We start from the raw sequence: 16,820 nt of genomic DNA on the forward strand, positions 1-16,820 counted from the left end.
ATCAAGACTATTAAAAAAGGAATAACAAGTAAAAATGCAGGTAAACATCTCTACCCTAGGAATCTATCAGTAAGAAGTACTCATGGAAAGTCTTTGATACAAAAAATTCCTTTGAAAAATTAGCTGCAAAAATTTAAGGGACATAATTTACTTTCAAGATTATATTATTATCTGACATATTCTTGAAGCACTTTTAGAAAGAAGCTCCCATCTATCTGTCCCACCAAAGACTTTCAAGAGAAATTAATGCTCAGCTTGTGAAAGATACCTGAGTAATAACCCTACACATTTCTTTTACCGTTACCCATTTAACGTATAAGTACAATTGAAAACAAAGATATTCCAAAATGTTAACTGTGCTAAATGGTGAATAGCAACGCAACTGATTTTCATTTTCTTGCATTTCTTAGGTGACTTCAGTGACTTTGTACCACTCTGAATCCCCCATCCCCTCTGCTCCCCTCCGCGCCAAGGACAAAGGCAACAAAATATGCACCGCAGAGGCTGAAAAGCAGACCCAGAACACTAGCTCAGTTTTTTTTTTTTGCATCATTTAACAAGTCTTTAATCACCCCATTCCTGAAGGCAATAGAGAGACAGAGAAGAAGACTTTGAAAGCAAAGGACAATATGGCAAACAATGGGGCCCCAGGGAGAGAGAGGCCTTGTCCAGAAATTGGTTCCCTGGCACTGCCCAGTAGGGATTACAGGATTAGGTCTGAGCCCTTCTTGTGGACCGCAGGGGAATGGGGGTACTCTTGTGCTACATTTTTTACAGCAGGAGGGAAAGCAGTTGGAAGAAGGTGTTGACAGACTCTTGGAGAGAACTGGGGATCTTCAGCGATCCACCTGCTGAAAGTGAGAGGTAAAAGTCAAGTAGAGAGGATGACTCCCTCTCTACCCCCAGCACACCACAGCCCCTCCTGAGACCTGACACTTGAGTGTTTCCTGCTATCCATTACAGAGCCCCCTCTCCGGCTAAGACAGGCTTTTTGGCCCCGATACTGGCTGCCACCCCCCTTGTTGGCCCATTCCAGAACTTACACAGCCAGGATGCTGCCATACACTCGGAACTCATTTTGAACGTCCTGGTGCTGGCTCGGGGCCTCTATGTCCATGGCCAGGCGGGCCATCTCTGCCTCCAAGTGAGACTCAAATGGCACAGTGATGGTGCTGAAGGAGTCACGGTTAAGGCACCATCCATCAGCGGTTGAAATAGCCAGTGCCTCAGGCTTGCTCACACCTCAGAGACAGGCCTGCACCCCAGGCTTCCCCTCTGAAAGTCCACCCCGACCTTGCCTCACAATGCACCCAATCCTCCCAGCTCAGGCCACCTTGGCCTGCCTCCTTCCTCCCTCAGCTCATCCTGTCCCACCTCCACCACTCCGTGGGGCCTGCCTGCCCATCCTCCAGTCTCCTCTACTCTCCTACTGCCCCTGCCACCAGGCTACACAAGGTTGTCCTCCCTGCTCCATTTTTGTCCACCCACCCCACACCTGCCCGGAGCTGTACTGTGCCCTGACCCCAAATCCAAATGCAGCCCTGTGAGATGGCCTTCACCCATGCCTTGGTCACCAGGCCCCTGGGCATCATTGGAAAGGATACAAGACGATGGGTCGCTCTCCTGGTCCTACAGCCTCCGGAGCTGCGTCTCCACCCGGTCCAGAAGCACGCGCTTCCCACGCCACGTTGGCAGCCCCTATGGCTGCAAATCCCATCCTTTCTTCTGGGACTACAGGGGTCTCCCACATGGCCAGGGGCACCGGCGCCACCCTGGCCAACAAAACTGCCAAAGGCGCCGTGGGCGGCTGGGGCCACAAGGGAAAACCTGGCCCTGAGGGCTGCCAGGCTCAATTTCACAATCGAGGCCACCCTGGTCTTCTGGGCCTTCGAGGACATGCCCCACACCAGCCCACACACCCTACCCCGTCTTCTGCGGCCTGGATAGCTGCCTCGACTTCCCTGTTCGCTTCAGAAGCCATCTTGACTGCAACGGCTTACTCTGCCCCGCAACTGATGAAATGGGCGTCTGGACGTTCAACCGGTTCACGCACACCACCACTAGGATCTCCGGGGTGCATGCACCAAGCACGGCGATCGAGAGCAAATGGAGTCGACCGGCTCGCTCCAAGCCCTCCCAGAGAGCCCACGGACGACTTAGCCAATGAGAACGCCCCTACGAAGCTCCGCCCTCCCAGTGCTCCTGTGCCAATGCAATGATGCCCACCCCCTTTTGATGAGCTAAGGTCCTGGGCATATTACAATTTGCCACCAAGGCTACTCAGCCCTACACTTGCCAGTAAATCTAAGAGCCTATGCCAATAGCAGGAAGGTCCCCTTCACATATGACAAGTTTGCCAACCTCAGGTGCCCTTTCAACGTTCTCTAGGAAAGAGTCCGGGACAAACGGGTCAGGTCCTTCATGTCACTGTATTTGGGTGCCATACAGGTCCCAAGCGTGCGAGCCTGCGTAGCTGAGCAGAAACTATCCCTGGGGTGGTTCCTAGTAGGAGTAACACCTGGGCCTTGCCTGACCCCGAGAACCCTCCAGCGCATTCCCTAGGAAAATCCAGATGGATGGACTTGCTCCTCCAATGTTATTACTCACTCTAGGCACTGTCCGCTGTGATGCCTGCCAGCCCCGAGAGAGGTGTGGCTGGCAGTCCCGCTGCCTCGGCCCAGGGGCAACCCGAGCACCAGGCGCACACACTGCGATGCCTCCAGGAGGCAGGCTTGGGCCCGGGTCAGCCGAAGTACTCACAATATAACAGCCAGGCACGAAGGGCCCCGCAGAGGGAGCACCACCGCTCGGACAGGTCTCAGTTGCTTTTCCCTCTGCTAGCACAGCCCTCAGGGGCTCCCCCTTGCCCAGGGACTGTCGTCCGGCTCTCGGGAGTGGGTGGTGCATAAGCTAGAGGTGCCAGGGGTTCTCGCCAGGACTGTGACCCTATTGGCTAATGGACTGCTTAGTGCTGGTCCGCTTCTGTGTCTGCAAGTGGGTCAGGGCTACAGGTAAGGTACAGCTACAGGTGGGCAGAGTTAGGGACGATGGCAGGGCTCAGGGACTACATTCCCTGGGGCGCCTCCCGTATGTGCCAGGATCCCTTGATGCCATGGGGAGGTGCCTGGGCCAAGGTCTGCGATTGGGCCTGTTCCTGAGAGGCGGGATAGGAACATCAGTCCAGGTCACTTGATCTCCCACTCAGGGCTGCAGAGGCCCCTCCACCCTCCACATCCAGGCCCAGCAACCTCCCCTAGTGAGGAGCAGAGACCAAGGCAGCACCTGCCCCTCCTTTGTACCAGAGTCCACATCCCCGCTTTGACTCCCAGTTCCTCTCCAGTCCAGGACGTCCAGGTTGCAGGAGAAAAGCTGGGTCAGAGGGAGCTAACTGCCCCTATCCCAAAGACTACGCCAAGTGTCTCAGCCCTTTGAACCCTGACCTGAAGGAAGTCCAGTCAGCCCCAAATTACTATTCTACTGTCCCTGGGTTTATGTCATCTCTCTCGCAAACTAAGCTCTTTCGTGTTTTGAAAACACCCCAATGGCGACAAGGATTTTGGGAAACCAGAAGTGTGGTGAGAGGCCCCTTTTCTGAAGAGCAATTGTGATCAAGAGTCTTAAAAAAATAGCAAGTAAACACGCAGGTCAACATCTCTACCCTAGGAATCTATCTTATCAGAAGAAGCACTAAAGGAAAGTCTTCAATTCAAGGACTGCATTAAAACATTAGCCACAAAAATTTAAGAAAGGGAAATAATATAAATATTCAAAAATTATATTATTTGTTGACATATTCTTGAAGCATTTTTAGAAAGAGGTCACGTTTACATGTTCAATGAAAGAGTTTCAGGAGAAATTAATGCTCAGCTTGCGAAAAATACCTGAGTAATAACTCTATACATTTCTCTTACCTTTACACATTTAATGCATAAGTACAAGTTTAAAACAAAGGTAATCCAAAATGTTGACTGCGCTTAATGCCCAATGTCAGAGCAACTGATTTTCATTTTCTTGCTTTTCCTAGTTTTCTTCATTTACTCTGAACCACTCTCTGAATCCCCAGCACCTCCCCTCCCCTCCCAGCCCAGACAAAGGCAAGGAAATATGCAGGCGCAGAGGCGGAAAAGCAGACCCAGAATACTAGCTCGGTTTTGTTTGCTGCACTTAACAAGCATTTAATCACCCCATTCCTGAAGCAACAGAGAAACAAAAAAGGGGGTGGAGAAGCAAATGACAATATGGGCAAACATTGACACCCCAGGGAGACAGTGGGGCTGATCCAGAAATCAATTCCCTGTGCAGTGCCCAGCTGGGGGGGTCGCAGGATTAGGGCCCAGCACCCCTTCCAGGCCTCAGGGGAAAGCGGGGTCTGCTGTGCTGAATGTTTCGAATCACCAGGAAAAGCCTTTGGAAGAAGGAGTTGATGGAATCTGGTAGGGGGCCGGGGTCTTCAGCAGTCCACCTGCTAAAAGTGAGGGTAAAAGTCAAGTTAGAAGGGATGACTCCATGTAACTGGAGCACACCTCAGCCCCTCCTGAGACCTGACACTTGAGTGTTTCCTGCTATCCATTACACAGCTCCCTCTCAAGTTAAGACTGGCTCTTAGGTCCCGAGCACTGGACACCAACCTATGTTAGCTCATTCCAGAACTTACACAGCCAGGATGCTGCCATGTACTCTGAACTCCTTTTGAATGGCCGGGGTGGCGGCGCGGGGTCCTCTATGTCCATGGCCAGTCGGGCCATCTCTGCCTCCAAGTGAGACCCAAATGGCACAGTGATGGTGCTGAGGGAGTCACGGTTAAGGTGCCATACATTAGTGGCTGAACTGGCCAGTGACTCATGCTTACTCACACCTCTGGAGTTGGCCTTCACCCCAGCCTTCCCCTCGGGGTGTCCTCCCCCACCTTCCCTCACATGGACTCATTCCTGCCAGCTCATGCCACCTTAGCCTGCCGCCCTCCTCCCTCAGCTCACCCTGTCACACCTCCCCACTCCATGGAGCCTGCGTGCCCATCCTCTAGCCTCCTCTACTCTCCCACTGCCCCTGACAGCAAGCTACCCCAGGTTTGCCCCTCTGCTTTCATTTTTGTACCCCCACCCCACCTAAGTATACACCTGGCCTGGGCTGTCCTGTGTCCTGTCTCCCAAAGCAACATGCAACCCTGTAGGATGGCTCTGACCCATCCCTTGGGCACCAGGCCTCAGGGCCTCTTTGGAAAGGATACAAGACGATGGGTCGGTCTCCTGGTCCTACAGCCTCTGGAGCTGCGTCTCCACCCGGCCCGGATGCTCGAGGTGCCCGGGTCACATTGGCAGCCCCTATGACTGCTAATCTCACCCTTTCCTCGACACCAGGGCCGCCCAGGCCACGGTGGCCAGCCTGCTCGTATCCAGCATCAGGACCTCTAGGATGGTCCTGGACTCCAGCGCCACCCTGGTCATCATGGGAGCCACGGCCACCACGGTTATCTGGGACACCATGGCCTCCAGGTTGGTCACGGGCACCGGCGCCGTCCTGGTCTACGTGGGCACTGGGGTCTCCCTTATTACCATGGGCGCGAGCGCCGCCCTGGCCATCAGGACTGCCGGGGGCGCCCTGACTGCTGGGACCACCAGGGCTATCCTGGCCCTGAGGGCTGCCAGGCTCAATCTGGCTGTCAGGCACACCGGGGCCACCCTGGTTTTCTGGGCCTTCGAGGACATCCCCCGCACCAGCCACACCCCCTACCCCTTCTTCTGCGGCCTGGATGGCTGCTTCGACTTCCCTGCTCGCCTCAGAGGCCATCTTGACTGCGACTGTTCTTTCAGCCCCTCGCCTGAAGGAACAGAGACCCCGTGTGGACGTTCTGCGTGTTCACGCACACCGCCGCAAGGGATCTCTGGGGCGCCTGCGTCAAGCACAGAGTTTTGCGTGCAAATGGAGTCGTCCAGGTGGCTCCAAGAAGTCCCGGAGAGCCCGCGAACGGCTTAGCCAATGAGGACGCCCCCACAAAGCTCCGCCCCCATGGGTATCTGAGCCAATAATATGGCTCCCAACCCCCTCACATCCCCCCCCCCCCCCACCCCCGCTTGGGCTTAGGCACTGGGAACGTGAGTTTCCTCCCAAGCTTTCCTGGCCCTATGCTTGCTGGGGAACCTAAGAACCTGTGCCAGTGCTAAGAAGGTCCCCCTCACATCTGAAATCTTGCCGACCTCAGGTCCCCTGTCATCGCTCTCTGGGAAAGAGTCCGGGGCAACAGGGCCAAGCCTTTCATGTCCTTGTCTCTAGACCCCACACAGGGCCCGAGTCTGCGAGCCTGCTTAGTTGAGCGGAGACCATCCCTGGTGATGTTCCCAGCAAGAGAAACACCTGGCCCTTGCCTGACCCCAGGGACGCTCCAGCCCAGTCCTGGGGGAGTGCAGATGAATGGCTTCTCTCCTCCAATGCCATTTCTTACTCTAGGCATTGTCACTCCGAGGTGCCCGCCAGCCCCAGGAGGGGGCATGCCAGCAGTCCCGGCGCCTCTGCCCAGGGGCTCCGGGGCTCCAGGTGCACACACTGCGATGTCTCAGGAGGCAGGGTTGTGCTCAGGTCATCGCAGGGGCTCAGGATGGAACAGCTGGGCTAGCGGCCTCCCACATGTAGAGAATCACACCGTGGATAGATCCAAGTTGCTTTGCCTCTGCTGGCATAGCCCTCATGGGCTCTCCCATACCCAGGAATAGTCATCCAGGTTTTGCGGGTGGGTAGGGCGTGGGGCTAGAGGTGCCATGGCTTCTCGCCTGGGCAGTGACCTACTGGCTCCTGAACTGCTGAGTGCTGGTCCACTTCTGTGTGTGCAAGGGGGTCAGGGCAACAGGAAAAGTACACTGCAGGGACCAGAACGGGAACCATGACAGGGCTCGAAGACTGCATTCCCTGCGGTACCTCCAGTCTGTACCAGGATCCCTTGATGCCATAGGGAGGTGCCTAGGCCAGCATCCAGGCCTGGCCTGGGTCTGAGGCGTGGGAAAATAACCTCACTGCAGTCTGCTTGGTACCTACCCCATGGCTGCAGATACCTCCCTACCTTCCACATCCAGGCCCTGCTACCTGCCCTCGTGAGGGGCACCAACCAAGGCAGCAGATGCCCACCCTTGCATCAGGATCCAAGTGCATGCCCTCCCTCCCGGTTTCTTTGCAGTCCAAGATATGCACGTTACAGGATGTAACTCCCCGTCACAAAAAAATTACAAGCTCTCCCAGCCCTCTTTGTCTGTGACCTGAGGCAAGTCCCGTCAGCCCCAAATTCCTACTCTACTGTTGCTGGGTTTTATATCGTCTCACTTGCAACTAAGCTCTTTCATGTTCTGAAAACACCTCAATGGCCAGAAAGATTTTGGAAAAAACAGAAATGTGGTGAGAGGAACCTTTTCTGAAAAACACTTGTGATCAAGACTCTTAAAAAAGAAATAGCAGGTAAACCCACTGATCAACATCTCTACCCTAGGAATCTATCTTTCGGGAAGAAGCACTCACAGAAATTCTTCAATACAAATTTTACATAGAAAAATTATCTGAAAAATAAAAGGAAAGTGAAATGATTTAAACTTTCAAGGATTCCATTATTTGCTGACATTCTTGAAGCACCTTTAGAAAGAAGTCATGTCCATAAGTTCCACCAAGGAATTTCAGAAATTAATGCTAAGCTTGCAAAAAATACCTGAGTAATAACCTTATACATTTCTCTTATTTTTAAACATTTAACCCATTAGTACAAGTGTAAAACAGCAAAGATATTCCAAAATGTTGACTGTGCTTAATGCCGAATGTCAGAGCAGCTGATTTTCATTTTCTTGCTTTTCCTAGTTTCTTCAATTACTTTGTACCACTCTCTGAATCCCCAGCAACTCCCCTCCCTTCCCCTCCCAGCCCAGACAAAGGCAAGGAAATATGCAGGCGCTGAGGCTGAAAAGCAGACCCAGAATACTAGCTCGGTTTTGTTTGCTGCACTTAACAAGTATTTAATCACCCCATTCCTGAAGCAACAGGGAAACAAACAAGTGGGACTGGAGAAGCAAATGACAATATGGGCAGTGACTCCCCAGGGAGAGAGAGGTGCTGATCCCGAAATCAATTCCCTGTGTAGAGCCCAGCAGGGGTTCGCAGGATTAGGGCCCAGCCCCCATTCCAAGCCTCAGGGGAAAGATGAGTCTGCTTGTGCTGAATATTTTGAATTACCAGAAAAAGCCTTTGGAAGAAGTTGTTTACGGAATCTGGTGGGGGGGAGGTCTTCGCAGTCTACCTGCTGAAAGTGAGGGGTAAAAGTTACGTTAGAGGGGATGACCCCACCTCACTGCAGCTCAGCACACTCCCTCCTGATACTTGACACTTGAGTGTTTCCTGCTACCATTACAGAGCCCCCTCTCAAGCTAAGACTGGCTCTTAGATCCAGAGTACTGGCCACAAACATGTGTTGGCTCATTCCAGAACTTACACAGCCAGGAGGCTGCCATGCATTCTGAACTCCTTTTGAATGGCCGGGTGATGGCACGGGTCATCTATGTCCATAGCCAGGTGGGCCATCTCTGCCTCCAGGTGAGACCCAAAATGCACAGTGATGGTGCTGAAAGTGTTGCGGTTAAGGCGCCATCCGTCAGTGGCTAAACTGAGCAGTGCCTCACGCTTGCGCACACCTCAGAGGTTGGCCTTCACCCCAGACTTCCCCTCGGAGTGTCCACCCCACCACTACCTTGCCTCACAGGCACCCAGTTCTGCCAGTTCAGGCCAAGTTGGCCTGCCTCCCTCCTCCCTCAGTTCATCATGTCCTGCCTCCCCCACTCCGTGTAGCCTGCCCGCCCCTCCTCCAGCCTCCGCTCCCACTTCCCCTGCCAATAAGGTAACCCAGGTTTGCTTCCTTGTTCCCATTCCCACCCCCCCACCCCCACCCCACTGCCACAAACCTGGCCTGGGCTGTCCTGTGCCCTGTCATCCGAAGCCACATGCGACCCTGTAGGATGGTTCTGACCCATCCCTTGGGCACCAGGCCTCAGGGCCTCTTTGGAAAGGATACAAGACGATGGGTCGGTCTCCTGGTCCTACAGCCTTTGTAGCTGCGTCTCCACCTGGCCCGGATGCCCGAAGTGCCCGCGCCACATTGGCAGGCCCTACGGCTGCTAATACCACCCTTTCCTTGACGCCAGGGCTGCCCAGGCCACGGTGGCCAGCCTGCTCGTATCGGGCATCAAAGCCTCCCGGATGATCCCGGGCTCCTGCGCCACCCTGTTCGTCATGGGACCCAGGGCCACCATGGTCGTCTGGGACACCATGTCCTCTGGGATGGTCATGGGCATCAGCGCTGTCTTGTTCTGCATGGGCATCAGTGTCACCCTGTTTGTCTGCGACACCAGGGCCTCCCTCATTGCTACAGGCGCCGGTGCCTAGCTGACCATCAGGACTATCACTGGCGTAGCGTTTGCTGGGACCACCAGGGCAATCTTATCTACGAAGGCTGCCAGGCTCAATATGGCAACTGGGCCCACCTGGGTCACCCTGGTCTTCCGGGCTTTCGAGGACACCCCCACACCAGCCACACCCCCTACCCGTTATTCTGTGGCCTATATGGCTGCTGCCACTTCCCTGTTTGCATCGGAGGCCATCTTGACTGCGACGGTCCTCCCGTCCCCACGCCTGATGGAACTGAGGGTTCACGCGCACTTCCGCTAGGTATCTCCGGGGCGCATGCGCCAACCACGGCTTTTGGAGAGCAAATGGAGTCGAATGGTTCCCGCCAAGGTGTCCTAGAGAGCCCACGGAATGCTTAGCCAATCAGGAAGCAGTCACGAAGCTCCGCCCCTCCCCAGTGCGCTTGCGCCAATGGTATGCCCCGCCCCTCCTGCTAGGGCTAAGGCCTTAGGTCTGTGACGGTTTCCCGCCAAGCCCGCTGAGCGCCACATGTGTGGATTACCATAAGAGCCTGTGCTAGTGCCATTACGGTCCCCTTCACATGTTCATTGAAAAAGTTTCAGGAGAAATTAATGTTCTATTTGCGAAAGATACCTGAGTAATAACCCTACACATTTCTTTTACCGTTACCCATTTAACGTATAGGTACAATTGAAAACAAAGATATTCCAAAATGTTAACTGTGCTAAATGGTGAATAGCAGACGCAACTGATTTTCATTTTCTTGCATTTCTTAGGTGACTTCAGTGACTTTGTACCACTCTCTGAATCCCCATCCCCTCCGCTCCCCTCCAAGCCAAGGACAAAGGCAACAAAATATGCACGCGCAGAGGCTGAAAAGCAGACCCAGAATACTAGCTCAGTTTTTTTTTTTGCATCATTTAACAAGCCTTTAATCACCCCATTCCTGAAGCAATAGAGAGACAGAGAAGAAGACTTTGAAAGCAAAGGACAATATGGGCAAACAATGGGGCCCCAGGGAGAGAGAGGCCTTGTCCAGAAATTGGTTCCCTGGCACTGCCCAGTAGGGATTTACAGGATTAGGTCTGAGCCCTTCTTGTGGACCGCAGGGGAATGGGGGTACTCTTGTGCTACATTTTTTTACAGCAAGAGGGAAAGCAGTTGGAAGAAGGAGTTGACAGAATCTTGGAGAGGACCGGGTTCTTCAGCGATCCACCTGCTGAAAGTGAGAGGTAAAAGTCAAGTTAGAGAGGATGACTCCCTCTCTACCCCCAGCACACCACAGCCCCTCCTGAGACCTGACGCTTGAGTGTTTCCTGCTATCCATTACAGAGCCCCCTCTCTGGCTAAGACAGGCTCTTTGGCCCCGATACTGGCTGCCACCCCCTTGTTGGCCCATTCCAGAACTTACACAGCCAGGATGCTGCCATGTACTCTGAACTCCTTTTGAATGGCCTGGTGGTGGGGTGGGATGTCTATGTCCATGGCCAGGCGGACCATCTCTGCCTCCAAGTGAGACTCGAACGGCACAGTGATGGTGCTGAGTGATTGGTGGTTAAGGCATCGTCCATCATTGGCTGAACTGGTCAGTGCCTCAGGCTTGCTCACACCTCAGAGACAGGCCTGCACCCCAGCATTCCCCTCGAGGTGTCCACCCCCACCTTGCTTCACACCCACCCAATCCTGCCTGCCCAGGCCACTTTCGCATGCTTCCCTCGTTTCTCAACTCATTCTTTCCCACCTTCCCTACCCCGTGGACCCTACATGCTAATATCAGCCTCCTAGATTGTCGACTTCCCCTCCCACCAAACCACCCCAGTTTCCACTCTCTGTTCCCATTTATTCCCACCCTTCCAACTTGCTCCTGGCTGTCCTGTGCCCAATCACTAAAAGCCTCATATGGCATTTTGGAATGTCCTTGACCCATCCATTTTACCCCAGGCTTCAGGTACACATTGGAAAGGATACAGTATGATGGGGCGGTCCCCTCGTCCTTCCGCCTCAGACGCTGCGTCTCCCCCGGGCCCTGAAACCCGCTCTGCCCGAGCGACATTGGGAGCACCCACAGCTGCAAATTCCACTCTTTCTAGGACCTCATGTCGGAATACGCCTCGGTCGCCACCGTGGTCGTATAGGGCAACATGGCCTTCCTGATGGTCAAGGACGCCGGCGCCACCCTGGTTCTCTTGGGGATCAGGGCCACCCTGGTCGTTTGGGGCACCGAGGCCTCCCTGATGGTCATGGGCAACTGCACCACCCTGGTAGCCTGGGGCATTTAGGCCTCCCTGATCATCATGGGCTTCGGCGAGTCCCTGGTCATTAAGTGAGCCAGGAGCGCCCTGGTTGCTATGGCCACCAGGGCTACCCGGGCCATCGAGGCCACAAGGCCCAATCAGGAAGTCAGGGCTTACATGGCCACCCTGATCTCCTGGTCCGCCGAAGTCATCGAACGCACCATCCACAACCCCTGACCTTTCTTCGGCTGCTACTTCCTTGTTCTCCTCGGAGGCCATTTGAAAGCGACCTTCCTCTCTGCCCCACGGCAGAGAGACTGAGACCTCTCTGGACGTTCTATCCTTTCACGCACAATGCAGCTTGGAATCTCCAGGGAACCCGAGCACGTGACCCCTACTGAGAGCAATAGAGTGCCACCGGTTTCCGCCAAACCAGCCCAGAGAGGCCCATCGAACGCTTAGCAAATGAGGCCGCCCCCAGGAAGCTCCGCCCCACAGAGCACTCTGTGACCCCAGTGCGCCTGCGCAAATGGACCCCCTGCGGCTTGTGCTGCGACCCCGGAAATGTGACAGTTTGCCACCGAGCCTGTCTCACATCACCCTTCAGGATGAACCTAAGAGACTTTTCCACTGCCAGGACCGCCCCCTCACATGGGACAGGCTTGCTGACATCAGGCTTGCTGAGCTCTTGGATTTCGTATCCATGTCTCCCGAGGCCCCACTTGGCTCGAGACCACATGGGTGGGGCGAGTCCCAGCCCTGGGTAGATTCTAAGAAGGCATAACACCTGGGCCTCGCCTGACCCCAGGGACTCAACAGCACAGTCCCTGAGGTAGCCAGGATGGATGGACTTTGTTCCATTTCTCAGTCCAGGCACTGTCACTCCGTGTTGTCTGCCAGCTCGGGTGGGAGAGGGGCCAGCAGTCCCGCTGCCTATGTCCTGGAGCTCCAGGGCTCCAAGCAGAGACGTGTGATGCCCCTAGGGGGCAAGCTAGGGCCCAGATCAGAAGGGACCAGCCAGGCTCAAGGGGGACAGCAGGGAGAGCACCACCCCTGTGTCAGCTCCTATTCTCTTTATCCTCTGCTGGAAAAGCCCTCATGGACTCGCGCTACCCCTGGAAGTCTTACAACTCCCGAGGGTGGGTGGGGCGTAGGGCTGGAGGTGCCAGGGCTTCTCAACTGGGAGGGAACTGTACAGCTGCTGGCCTGCTGAGTGGTCCTCTTCTGTGTCTGCAATGTGATCGAGAGTCTTAAAAGAAATGCCTTACTGTTAAAGTGTACAGATGAAACTTACTGGATTTCGTTAACCAATGCCACCATAAAAATAAATTAATTAAGAAAAAAGTTCAAATTGATAGTTACAAAATAGTCATGAGGATATGAAGTACAGCATATAGAATATAGCCAATAACATTGTAATAATTATGTATGGTGCTAGGTGGGTACTAGACATATTGTGGGGGATCACTTCATAAATTATATAAATATCTAACCACTATGCTATATATTTGAAAATAATAAAAAATAATATTGCTGTCGACTATAATTGAAAAATAAATATAGATTACAAACAAATAAAGAAATAAAAGGCTACTAAATTTTTTTTTAAAAAAACGATCTTAAAAAATAGCAAGTAAACACGCAGGTCAACATCTCTACCCTCAGGAATCTATCTTACTCGGGAAGCACACATGGAAAGGCTTCAATACAAAGATTCCATTGAAAAATTTAAGGAAAGGGAAATAATTTAAAACTTCAAGAATTCCATTATTCGCTGACATATTCTCGAAGCACTTTTAGAAAGTGGTCATGTCAATATGTTCCACTAAAGACCTTCAGGAGAAATGCTAAGCTTGCAAAAAATATCTGAGTAATAATCCTATACGTTTCTCTTACCGTTACACGTTTAACACATAAATACAAGTTTAAAACAGCAAAGATATTCCAAAATGTTGACAGTACTCAATAATGAATGTCATGTCGCAACTGATTTTCGTTATCTTGCATTTCTTAGTTGACTGCCTTTACTTTGTACCACTCTCTGAATCCCCAGCACCTCCCCTTCCCTCCAAGCTGAGGACAAAGGCAAGGAAATATGCAGGCACTGAGGCTGAAAAGCAGACCCAGAATACTAGCTCAGTTTTGTTTGCTGCACTTAACAAGCATTTAATCATCCCATTCTTAAAGCAAGAGAGAAATGGACAAGATGGCCTGGAGACTGAAACGCCAATATGGGCAAACAATGAGGCCCCGGGGAGAGAGAGGTCCTGTCCAAATATCTATTCCCTGTGCAGTGCCTAGTTTGGGGTTGCAAGATTAATTCCCAGCTCCTCTTCCGGTCCTCAGGGGAAAGCGGGGTCTGTTGTGCTGAATGTTTCGAATCACCAGGAAAAGCATCTGGAAGAAGGAGTTGACAGAATCTTGGAGGGGGCCGGGGTCTTCAGCAGTCCACCTGCTGAAAGTGAGGGGTAAAAGTCAAGTTAGAGGGGATGACTCCTTCTCACCCCCAGCACACTGCACCCCCTCCTGAGACCTGACACTTGAGTGTTTCCTGCTATCCATTACAGAGCCCCCCCTCTCCAGCTTAGACTGGCTCTTAGGCCCTGAGCACTGGCCACCAACCCATGTTGGCCCATTCCAGAACTTACACAGCCAGGATGCTGCCGTGCACTCTGAACTCCTTTTGAATGGCCGGGTGGTGGCGCCGGTCCTGTATGTCCATGGCCAGTCGGGCCATCTCTGCCTCCAGGTGAGACCCGAATGGTACAGTGATGGTGCTGAAGGAGTCGTGGTTAAGGCGCCATCCAACAGCGGTTGAACTAGCTAGTGCCTCAGGCTTGCTCACACCTCAGAGGCAGGCCTGCACCCCAGGCTTCCCCTCTGAAAGTCCACCCCAACCTTGCCACCTTGGCCTGCTTCCCTCCTCCCTCAGTTCATCCTGTCCCACCTCCACCTGTGGGGCCTGCCTGCCCATCCCCCAGCCTCTTCTACTCTCCCACTTCCCCTGCCAACAGGCTAACCCAAGTTCGCCTCCCTGCTCCCAATTTCTCCAACCCCATCCTACTCCCTGCCCCAGGCTGCCATGTTCCCTGTCCCCAAAGCCACATGTTGCTCTATGGGTTGGCTATAAGTCTCAGGGCATCATTAGAAAGGATACAAGATGATGGGTCGCTCTCCCGGTCTTTCATCCTCTGGTGCTGCATCTCCACCTGGCCCGGAACCACACACTGCTCGCTGGATATTGGGTGCACCTATGGCTGCTGACCGAACCCTTTCCTCAACGCCAGGGCCGCCCTGGTGGCCAGCCTGCTCGTATGGGGCACCAGGGCCTCCCGGATGGTCCTGGGCATCTGCGCCATTCTGGTCCTCCTGGGCACCTGGGTCACCTTGGTCATCTGGGACACCATGGCCTCCCGGATGATGGTCACGGGCACCGGCACCGACCTGATCATAATGGGCATTTGGGCCACCCTGGTCTTCATGGGCACCAGAGTCTCCCTGATCTTCACGGGCACTGGTGCCATCAAAACCATAAGGACTGCGAGAGCCGCAGTGCCTGCTGGGGCCACCAGGGCAATTCTGGCCATGAGGGCTGCCAGGCCCATTGTGGCGGTCGGGCCCACCAGGGCCACCCTCATCTTCTGTGCCGCCAAGGCCATCCCCCGCACCAGCCACAGCCCTTACCCCTTCTTCTGCAGCCTGCATGGCTGCTGAGACTTCCCTGTCCGCCTCAGAGGCCATATGGTCTCCAACGGCCCTCTCGGCCCCGTGGCTGAGGGACTGTGGTCCCGTCTGGATGTTCCACCCGGGCACGGACACTGCTGCTAAGGATCTCCCGGGCCCTTGCGCAAACAATGGCCTTTCGTGTGCAACAGGATTCTGCCACTTCCCGCCAAGCCGGCCCAGAGAGCCCACTGACTGCTTAGCCAATGAGGACGCCCCTACGAAGCTCCGCCCCCAATGCGCTTGTGCTACAGAGCAAGGCCCTTTACATTTTTGTGATTGGTCACTACACTTAGTCCTTGCGAGCCCGTTTTGGTTGAGCTGGGGCGCAGTCCTTGGGGAGGTTACCAGCAGAAGTCATACTTGGGCCCTGCCTGACCCGGGGACCCTCCAGCCCAGTCCCTGGGGGAATCAGAATGGAAGGGATTCGTTCCTCCAGTGCCATTTCTCCCTCCAGCCCAGGGAGGGGACTGGCTGGCAGTCCCGCCGCCTCCTCCCAGTGGCTCCTGGGCTCCAGGCGCACACACTGCGATGCCTCCAGGAGGCAGGCTTGGGCCCGGGTCAGCTCAGGTGCTCCAGGTGGACCAGTCGGGCTCAAGGGCTGCATCATGGGGAGCACCACCCTGTGGACAGCTCCCAGTCACTTTGCTCTGTGCTGGCACAGCCCAACGGGCTGTCTCTTCCCCAGGAATTTTGTTATCACTGTTGGATGGTGGGCAGTGGGGCTAGAGGTTTCAGCGTTCTTAGACTGGGCGGTGGCCCTACTGGCTGCTGGCCTGCTGGGTGCAGGTCCACATCTGTGTCTGCAAGGGGGTCATGTCAACAGGAAAGGTATATCTGGAAACAGGCAGGGCTGCGGGCACTACATTGCCTGCTGTGAGCTATCTGTGCCAGGATCCCCCGATGCCACAGGGGAGGTGCCCGGCCAGCATCTGGGCTTGGGCCTGGGATCGGGTCTGAGGGGTGGAACAGGAACCTCAGTCCAAGCCACTTGATCGCCACCCCATGGCTGCAGACGCCTCCCCACCCTCCCCTTTCAGGCCCAGTAACCTTCCCTCGTGGGGGCACAGACCCAGGCAGAAGCTGCCCCTTCCCGCATCGGGGTCCACGTCCCCACCCCCTCCCAGTTCCTCTCTACTCCTCACTCACCGTCTGAGTCTGTCCAGAGGGTCTGGGTGCACCTGCTCTATCACTGTCTCCCGTGACTGGCCCAGAGAGGGATCTAGACATTTGCCTTCCCCAGAAGCTGCCCATCAGGTTCCGGAGACAAACGTGTGAACAGATGCATGATGACAGTGTGCCGAGGGCTGTGGGACATGGCCAGGTCCCTGGAGGGCTGGCTCTTTCCCAGCAGGGTCTGCGGAGCTGCCTCTTCCAAGCTGGCAGCCTGGCTTGGACCGGAGGCAGAGGCCTTTGCTGTCCAGCCACTTTTGCCTCTGTCTCTGGCCGGCCCACTAATCCCAGCTACCAAGGACC

The 16,820-nt window shown here is 54.4% G+C and overlaps 3 protein-coding genes and 2 pseudogenes across 3 annotated transcripts; all 5 read right to left on the reverse strand.

The window, feature by feature from the left end:
• Positions 1-712: 712 nt before the first annotated feature.
• Positions 713-1,981, reverse strand: LOC118607762 (annotated as a pseudogene).
• A 2,171-nt stretch (positions 1,982-4,152) lies between these two features.
• Positions 4,153-5,823, reverse strand: LOC107504317 (annotated as a pseudogene).
• A 2,355-nt stretch (positions 5,824-8,178) lies between these two features.
• LOC107504315 (EKC/KEOPS complex subunit LAGE3-like) lies at positions 8,179-10,060 on the reverse strand. The gene is made up of 4 exons (XM_036226574.1): positions 10,057-10,060; positions 9,035-9,458; positions 8,459-8,587; positions 8,179-8,269 (listed from the first exon to the last, which is right to left on the reverse strand). Exons 1-4 carry the CDS (start codon positions 10,058-10,060, stop codon positions 8,263-8,265), a joined length of 564 nt encoding a protein of 187 aa, XP_036082467.1. The 3' UTR covers positions 8,179-8,262.
• A 246-nt stretch (positions 10,061-10,306) lies between these two features.
• Positions 10,307-12,017, reverse strand: LOC118607842 (collagen alpha-1(III) chain-like). Its single transcript, XM_036227219.1, has 3 exons — positions 11,356-12,017; positions 10,799-10,927; positions 10,307-10,606 (listed from the first exon to the last, which is right to left on the reverse strand). Exons 1-3 carry the CDS (start codon positions 11,898-11,900, stop codon positions 10,528-10,530), a joined length of 753 nt encoding a protein of 250 aa, XP_036083112.1. The 5' UTR covers positions 11,901-12,017; the 3' UTR covers positions 10,307-10,527.
• A 1,431-nt stretch (positions 12,018-13,448) lies between these two features.
• Positions 13,449-15,362, reverse strand: LOC118607875 (collagen alpha-2(XI) chain-like). Its single transcript, XM_036227300.1, has 3 exons — positions 14,779-15,362; positions 14,270-14,398; positions 13,449-14,076 (listed from the first exon to the last, which is right to left on the reverse strand). Exons 1-3 carry the CDS (start codon positions 15,360-15,362, stop codon positions 13,938-13,940), a joined length of 852 nt encoding a protein of 283 aa, XP_036083193.1. The 3' UTR covers positions 13,449-13,937.
• Between the last annotated feature and the right edge of the window lie 1,458 nt (positions 15,363-16,820).

This window comes from Rousettus aegyptiacus, unplaced genomic scaffold (assembly GCF_014176215.1).
Source record: "Rousettus aegyptiacus isolate mRouAeg1 unplaced genomic scaffold, mRouAeg1.p scaffold_m13_p_9, whole genome shotgun sequence".
Lineage (NCBI taxonomy): Eukaryota > Metazoa > Chordata > Mammalia > Chiroptera > Pteropodidae > Rousettus > Rousettus aegyptiacus.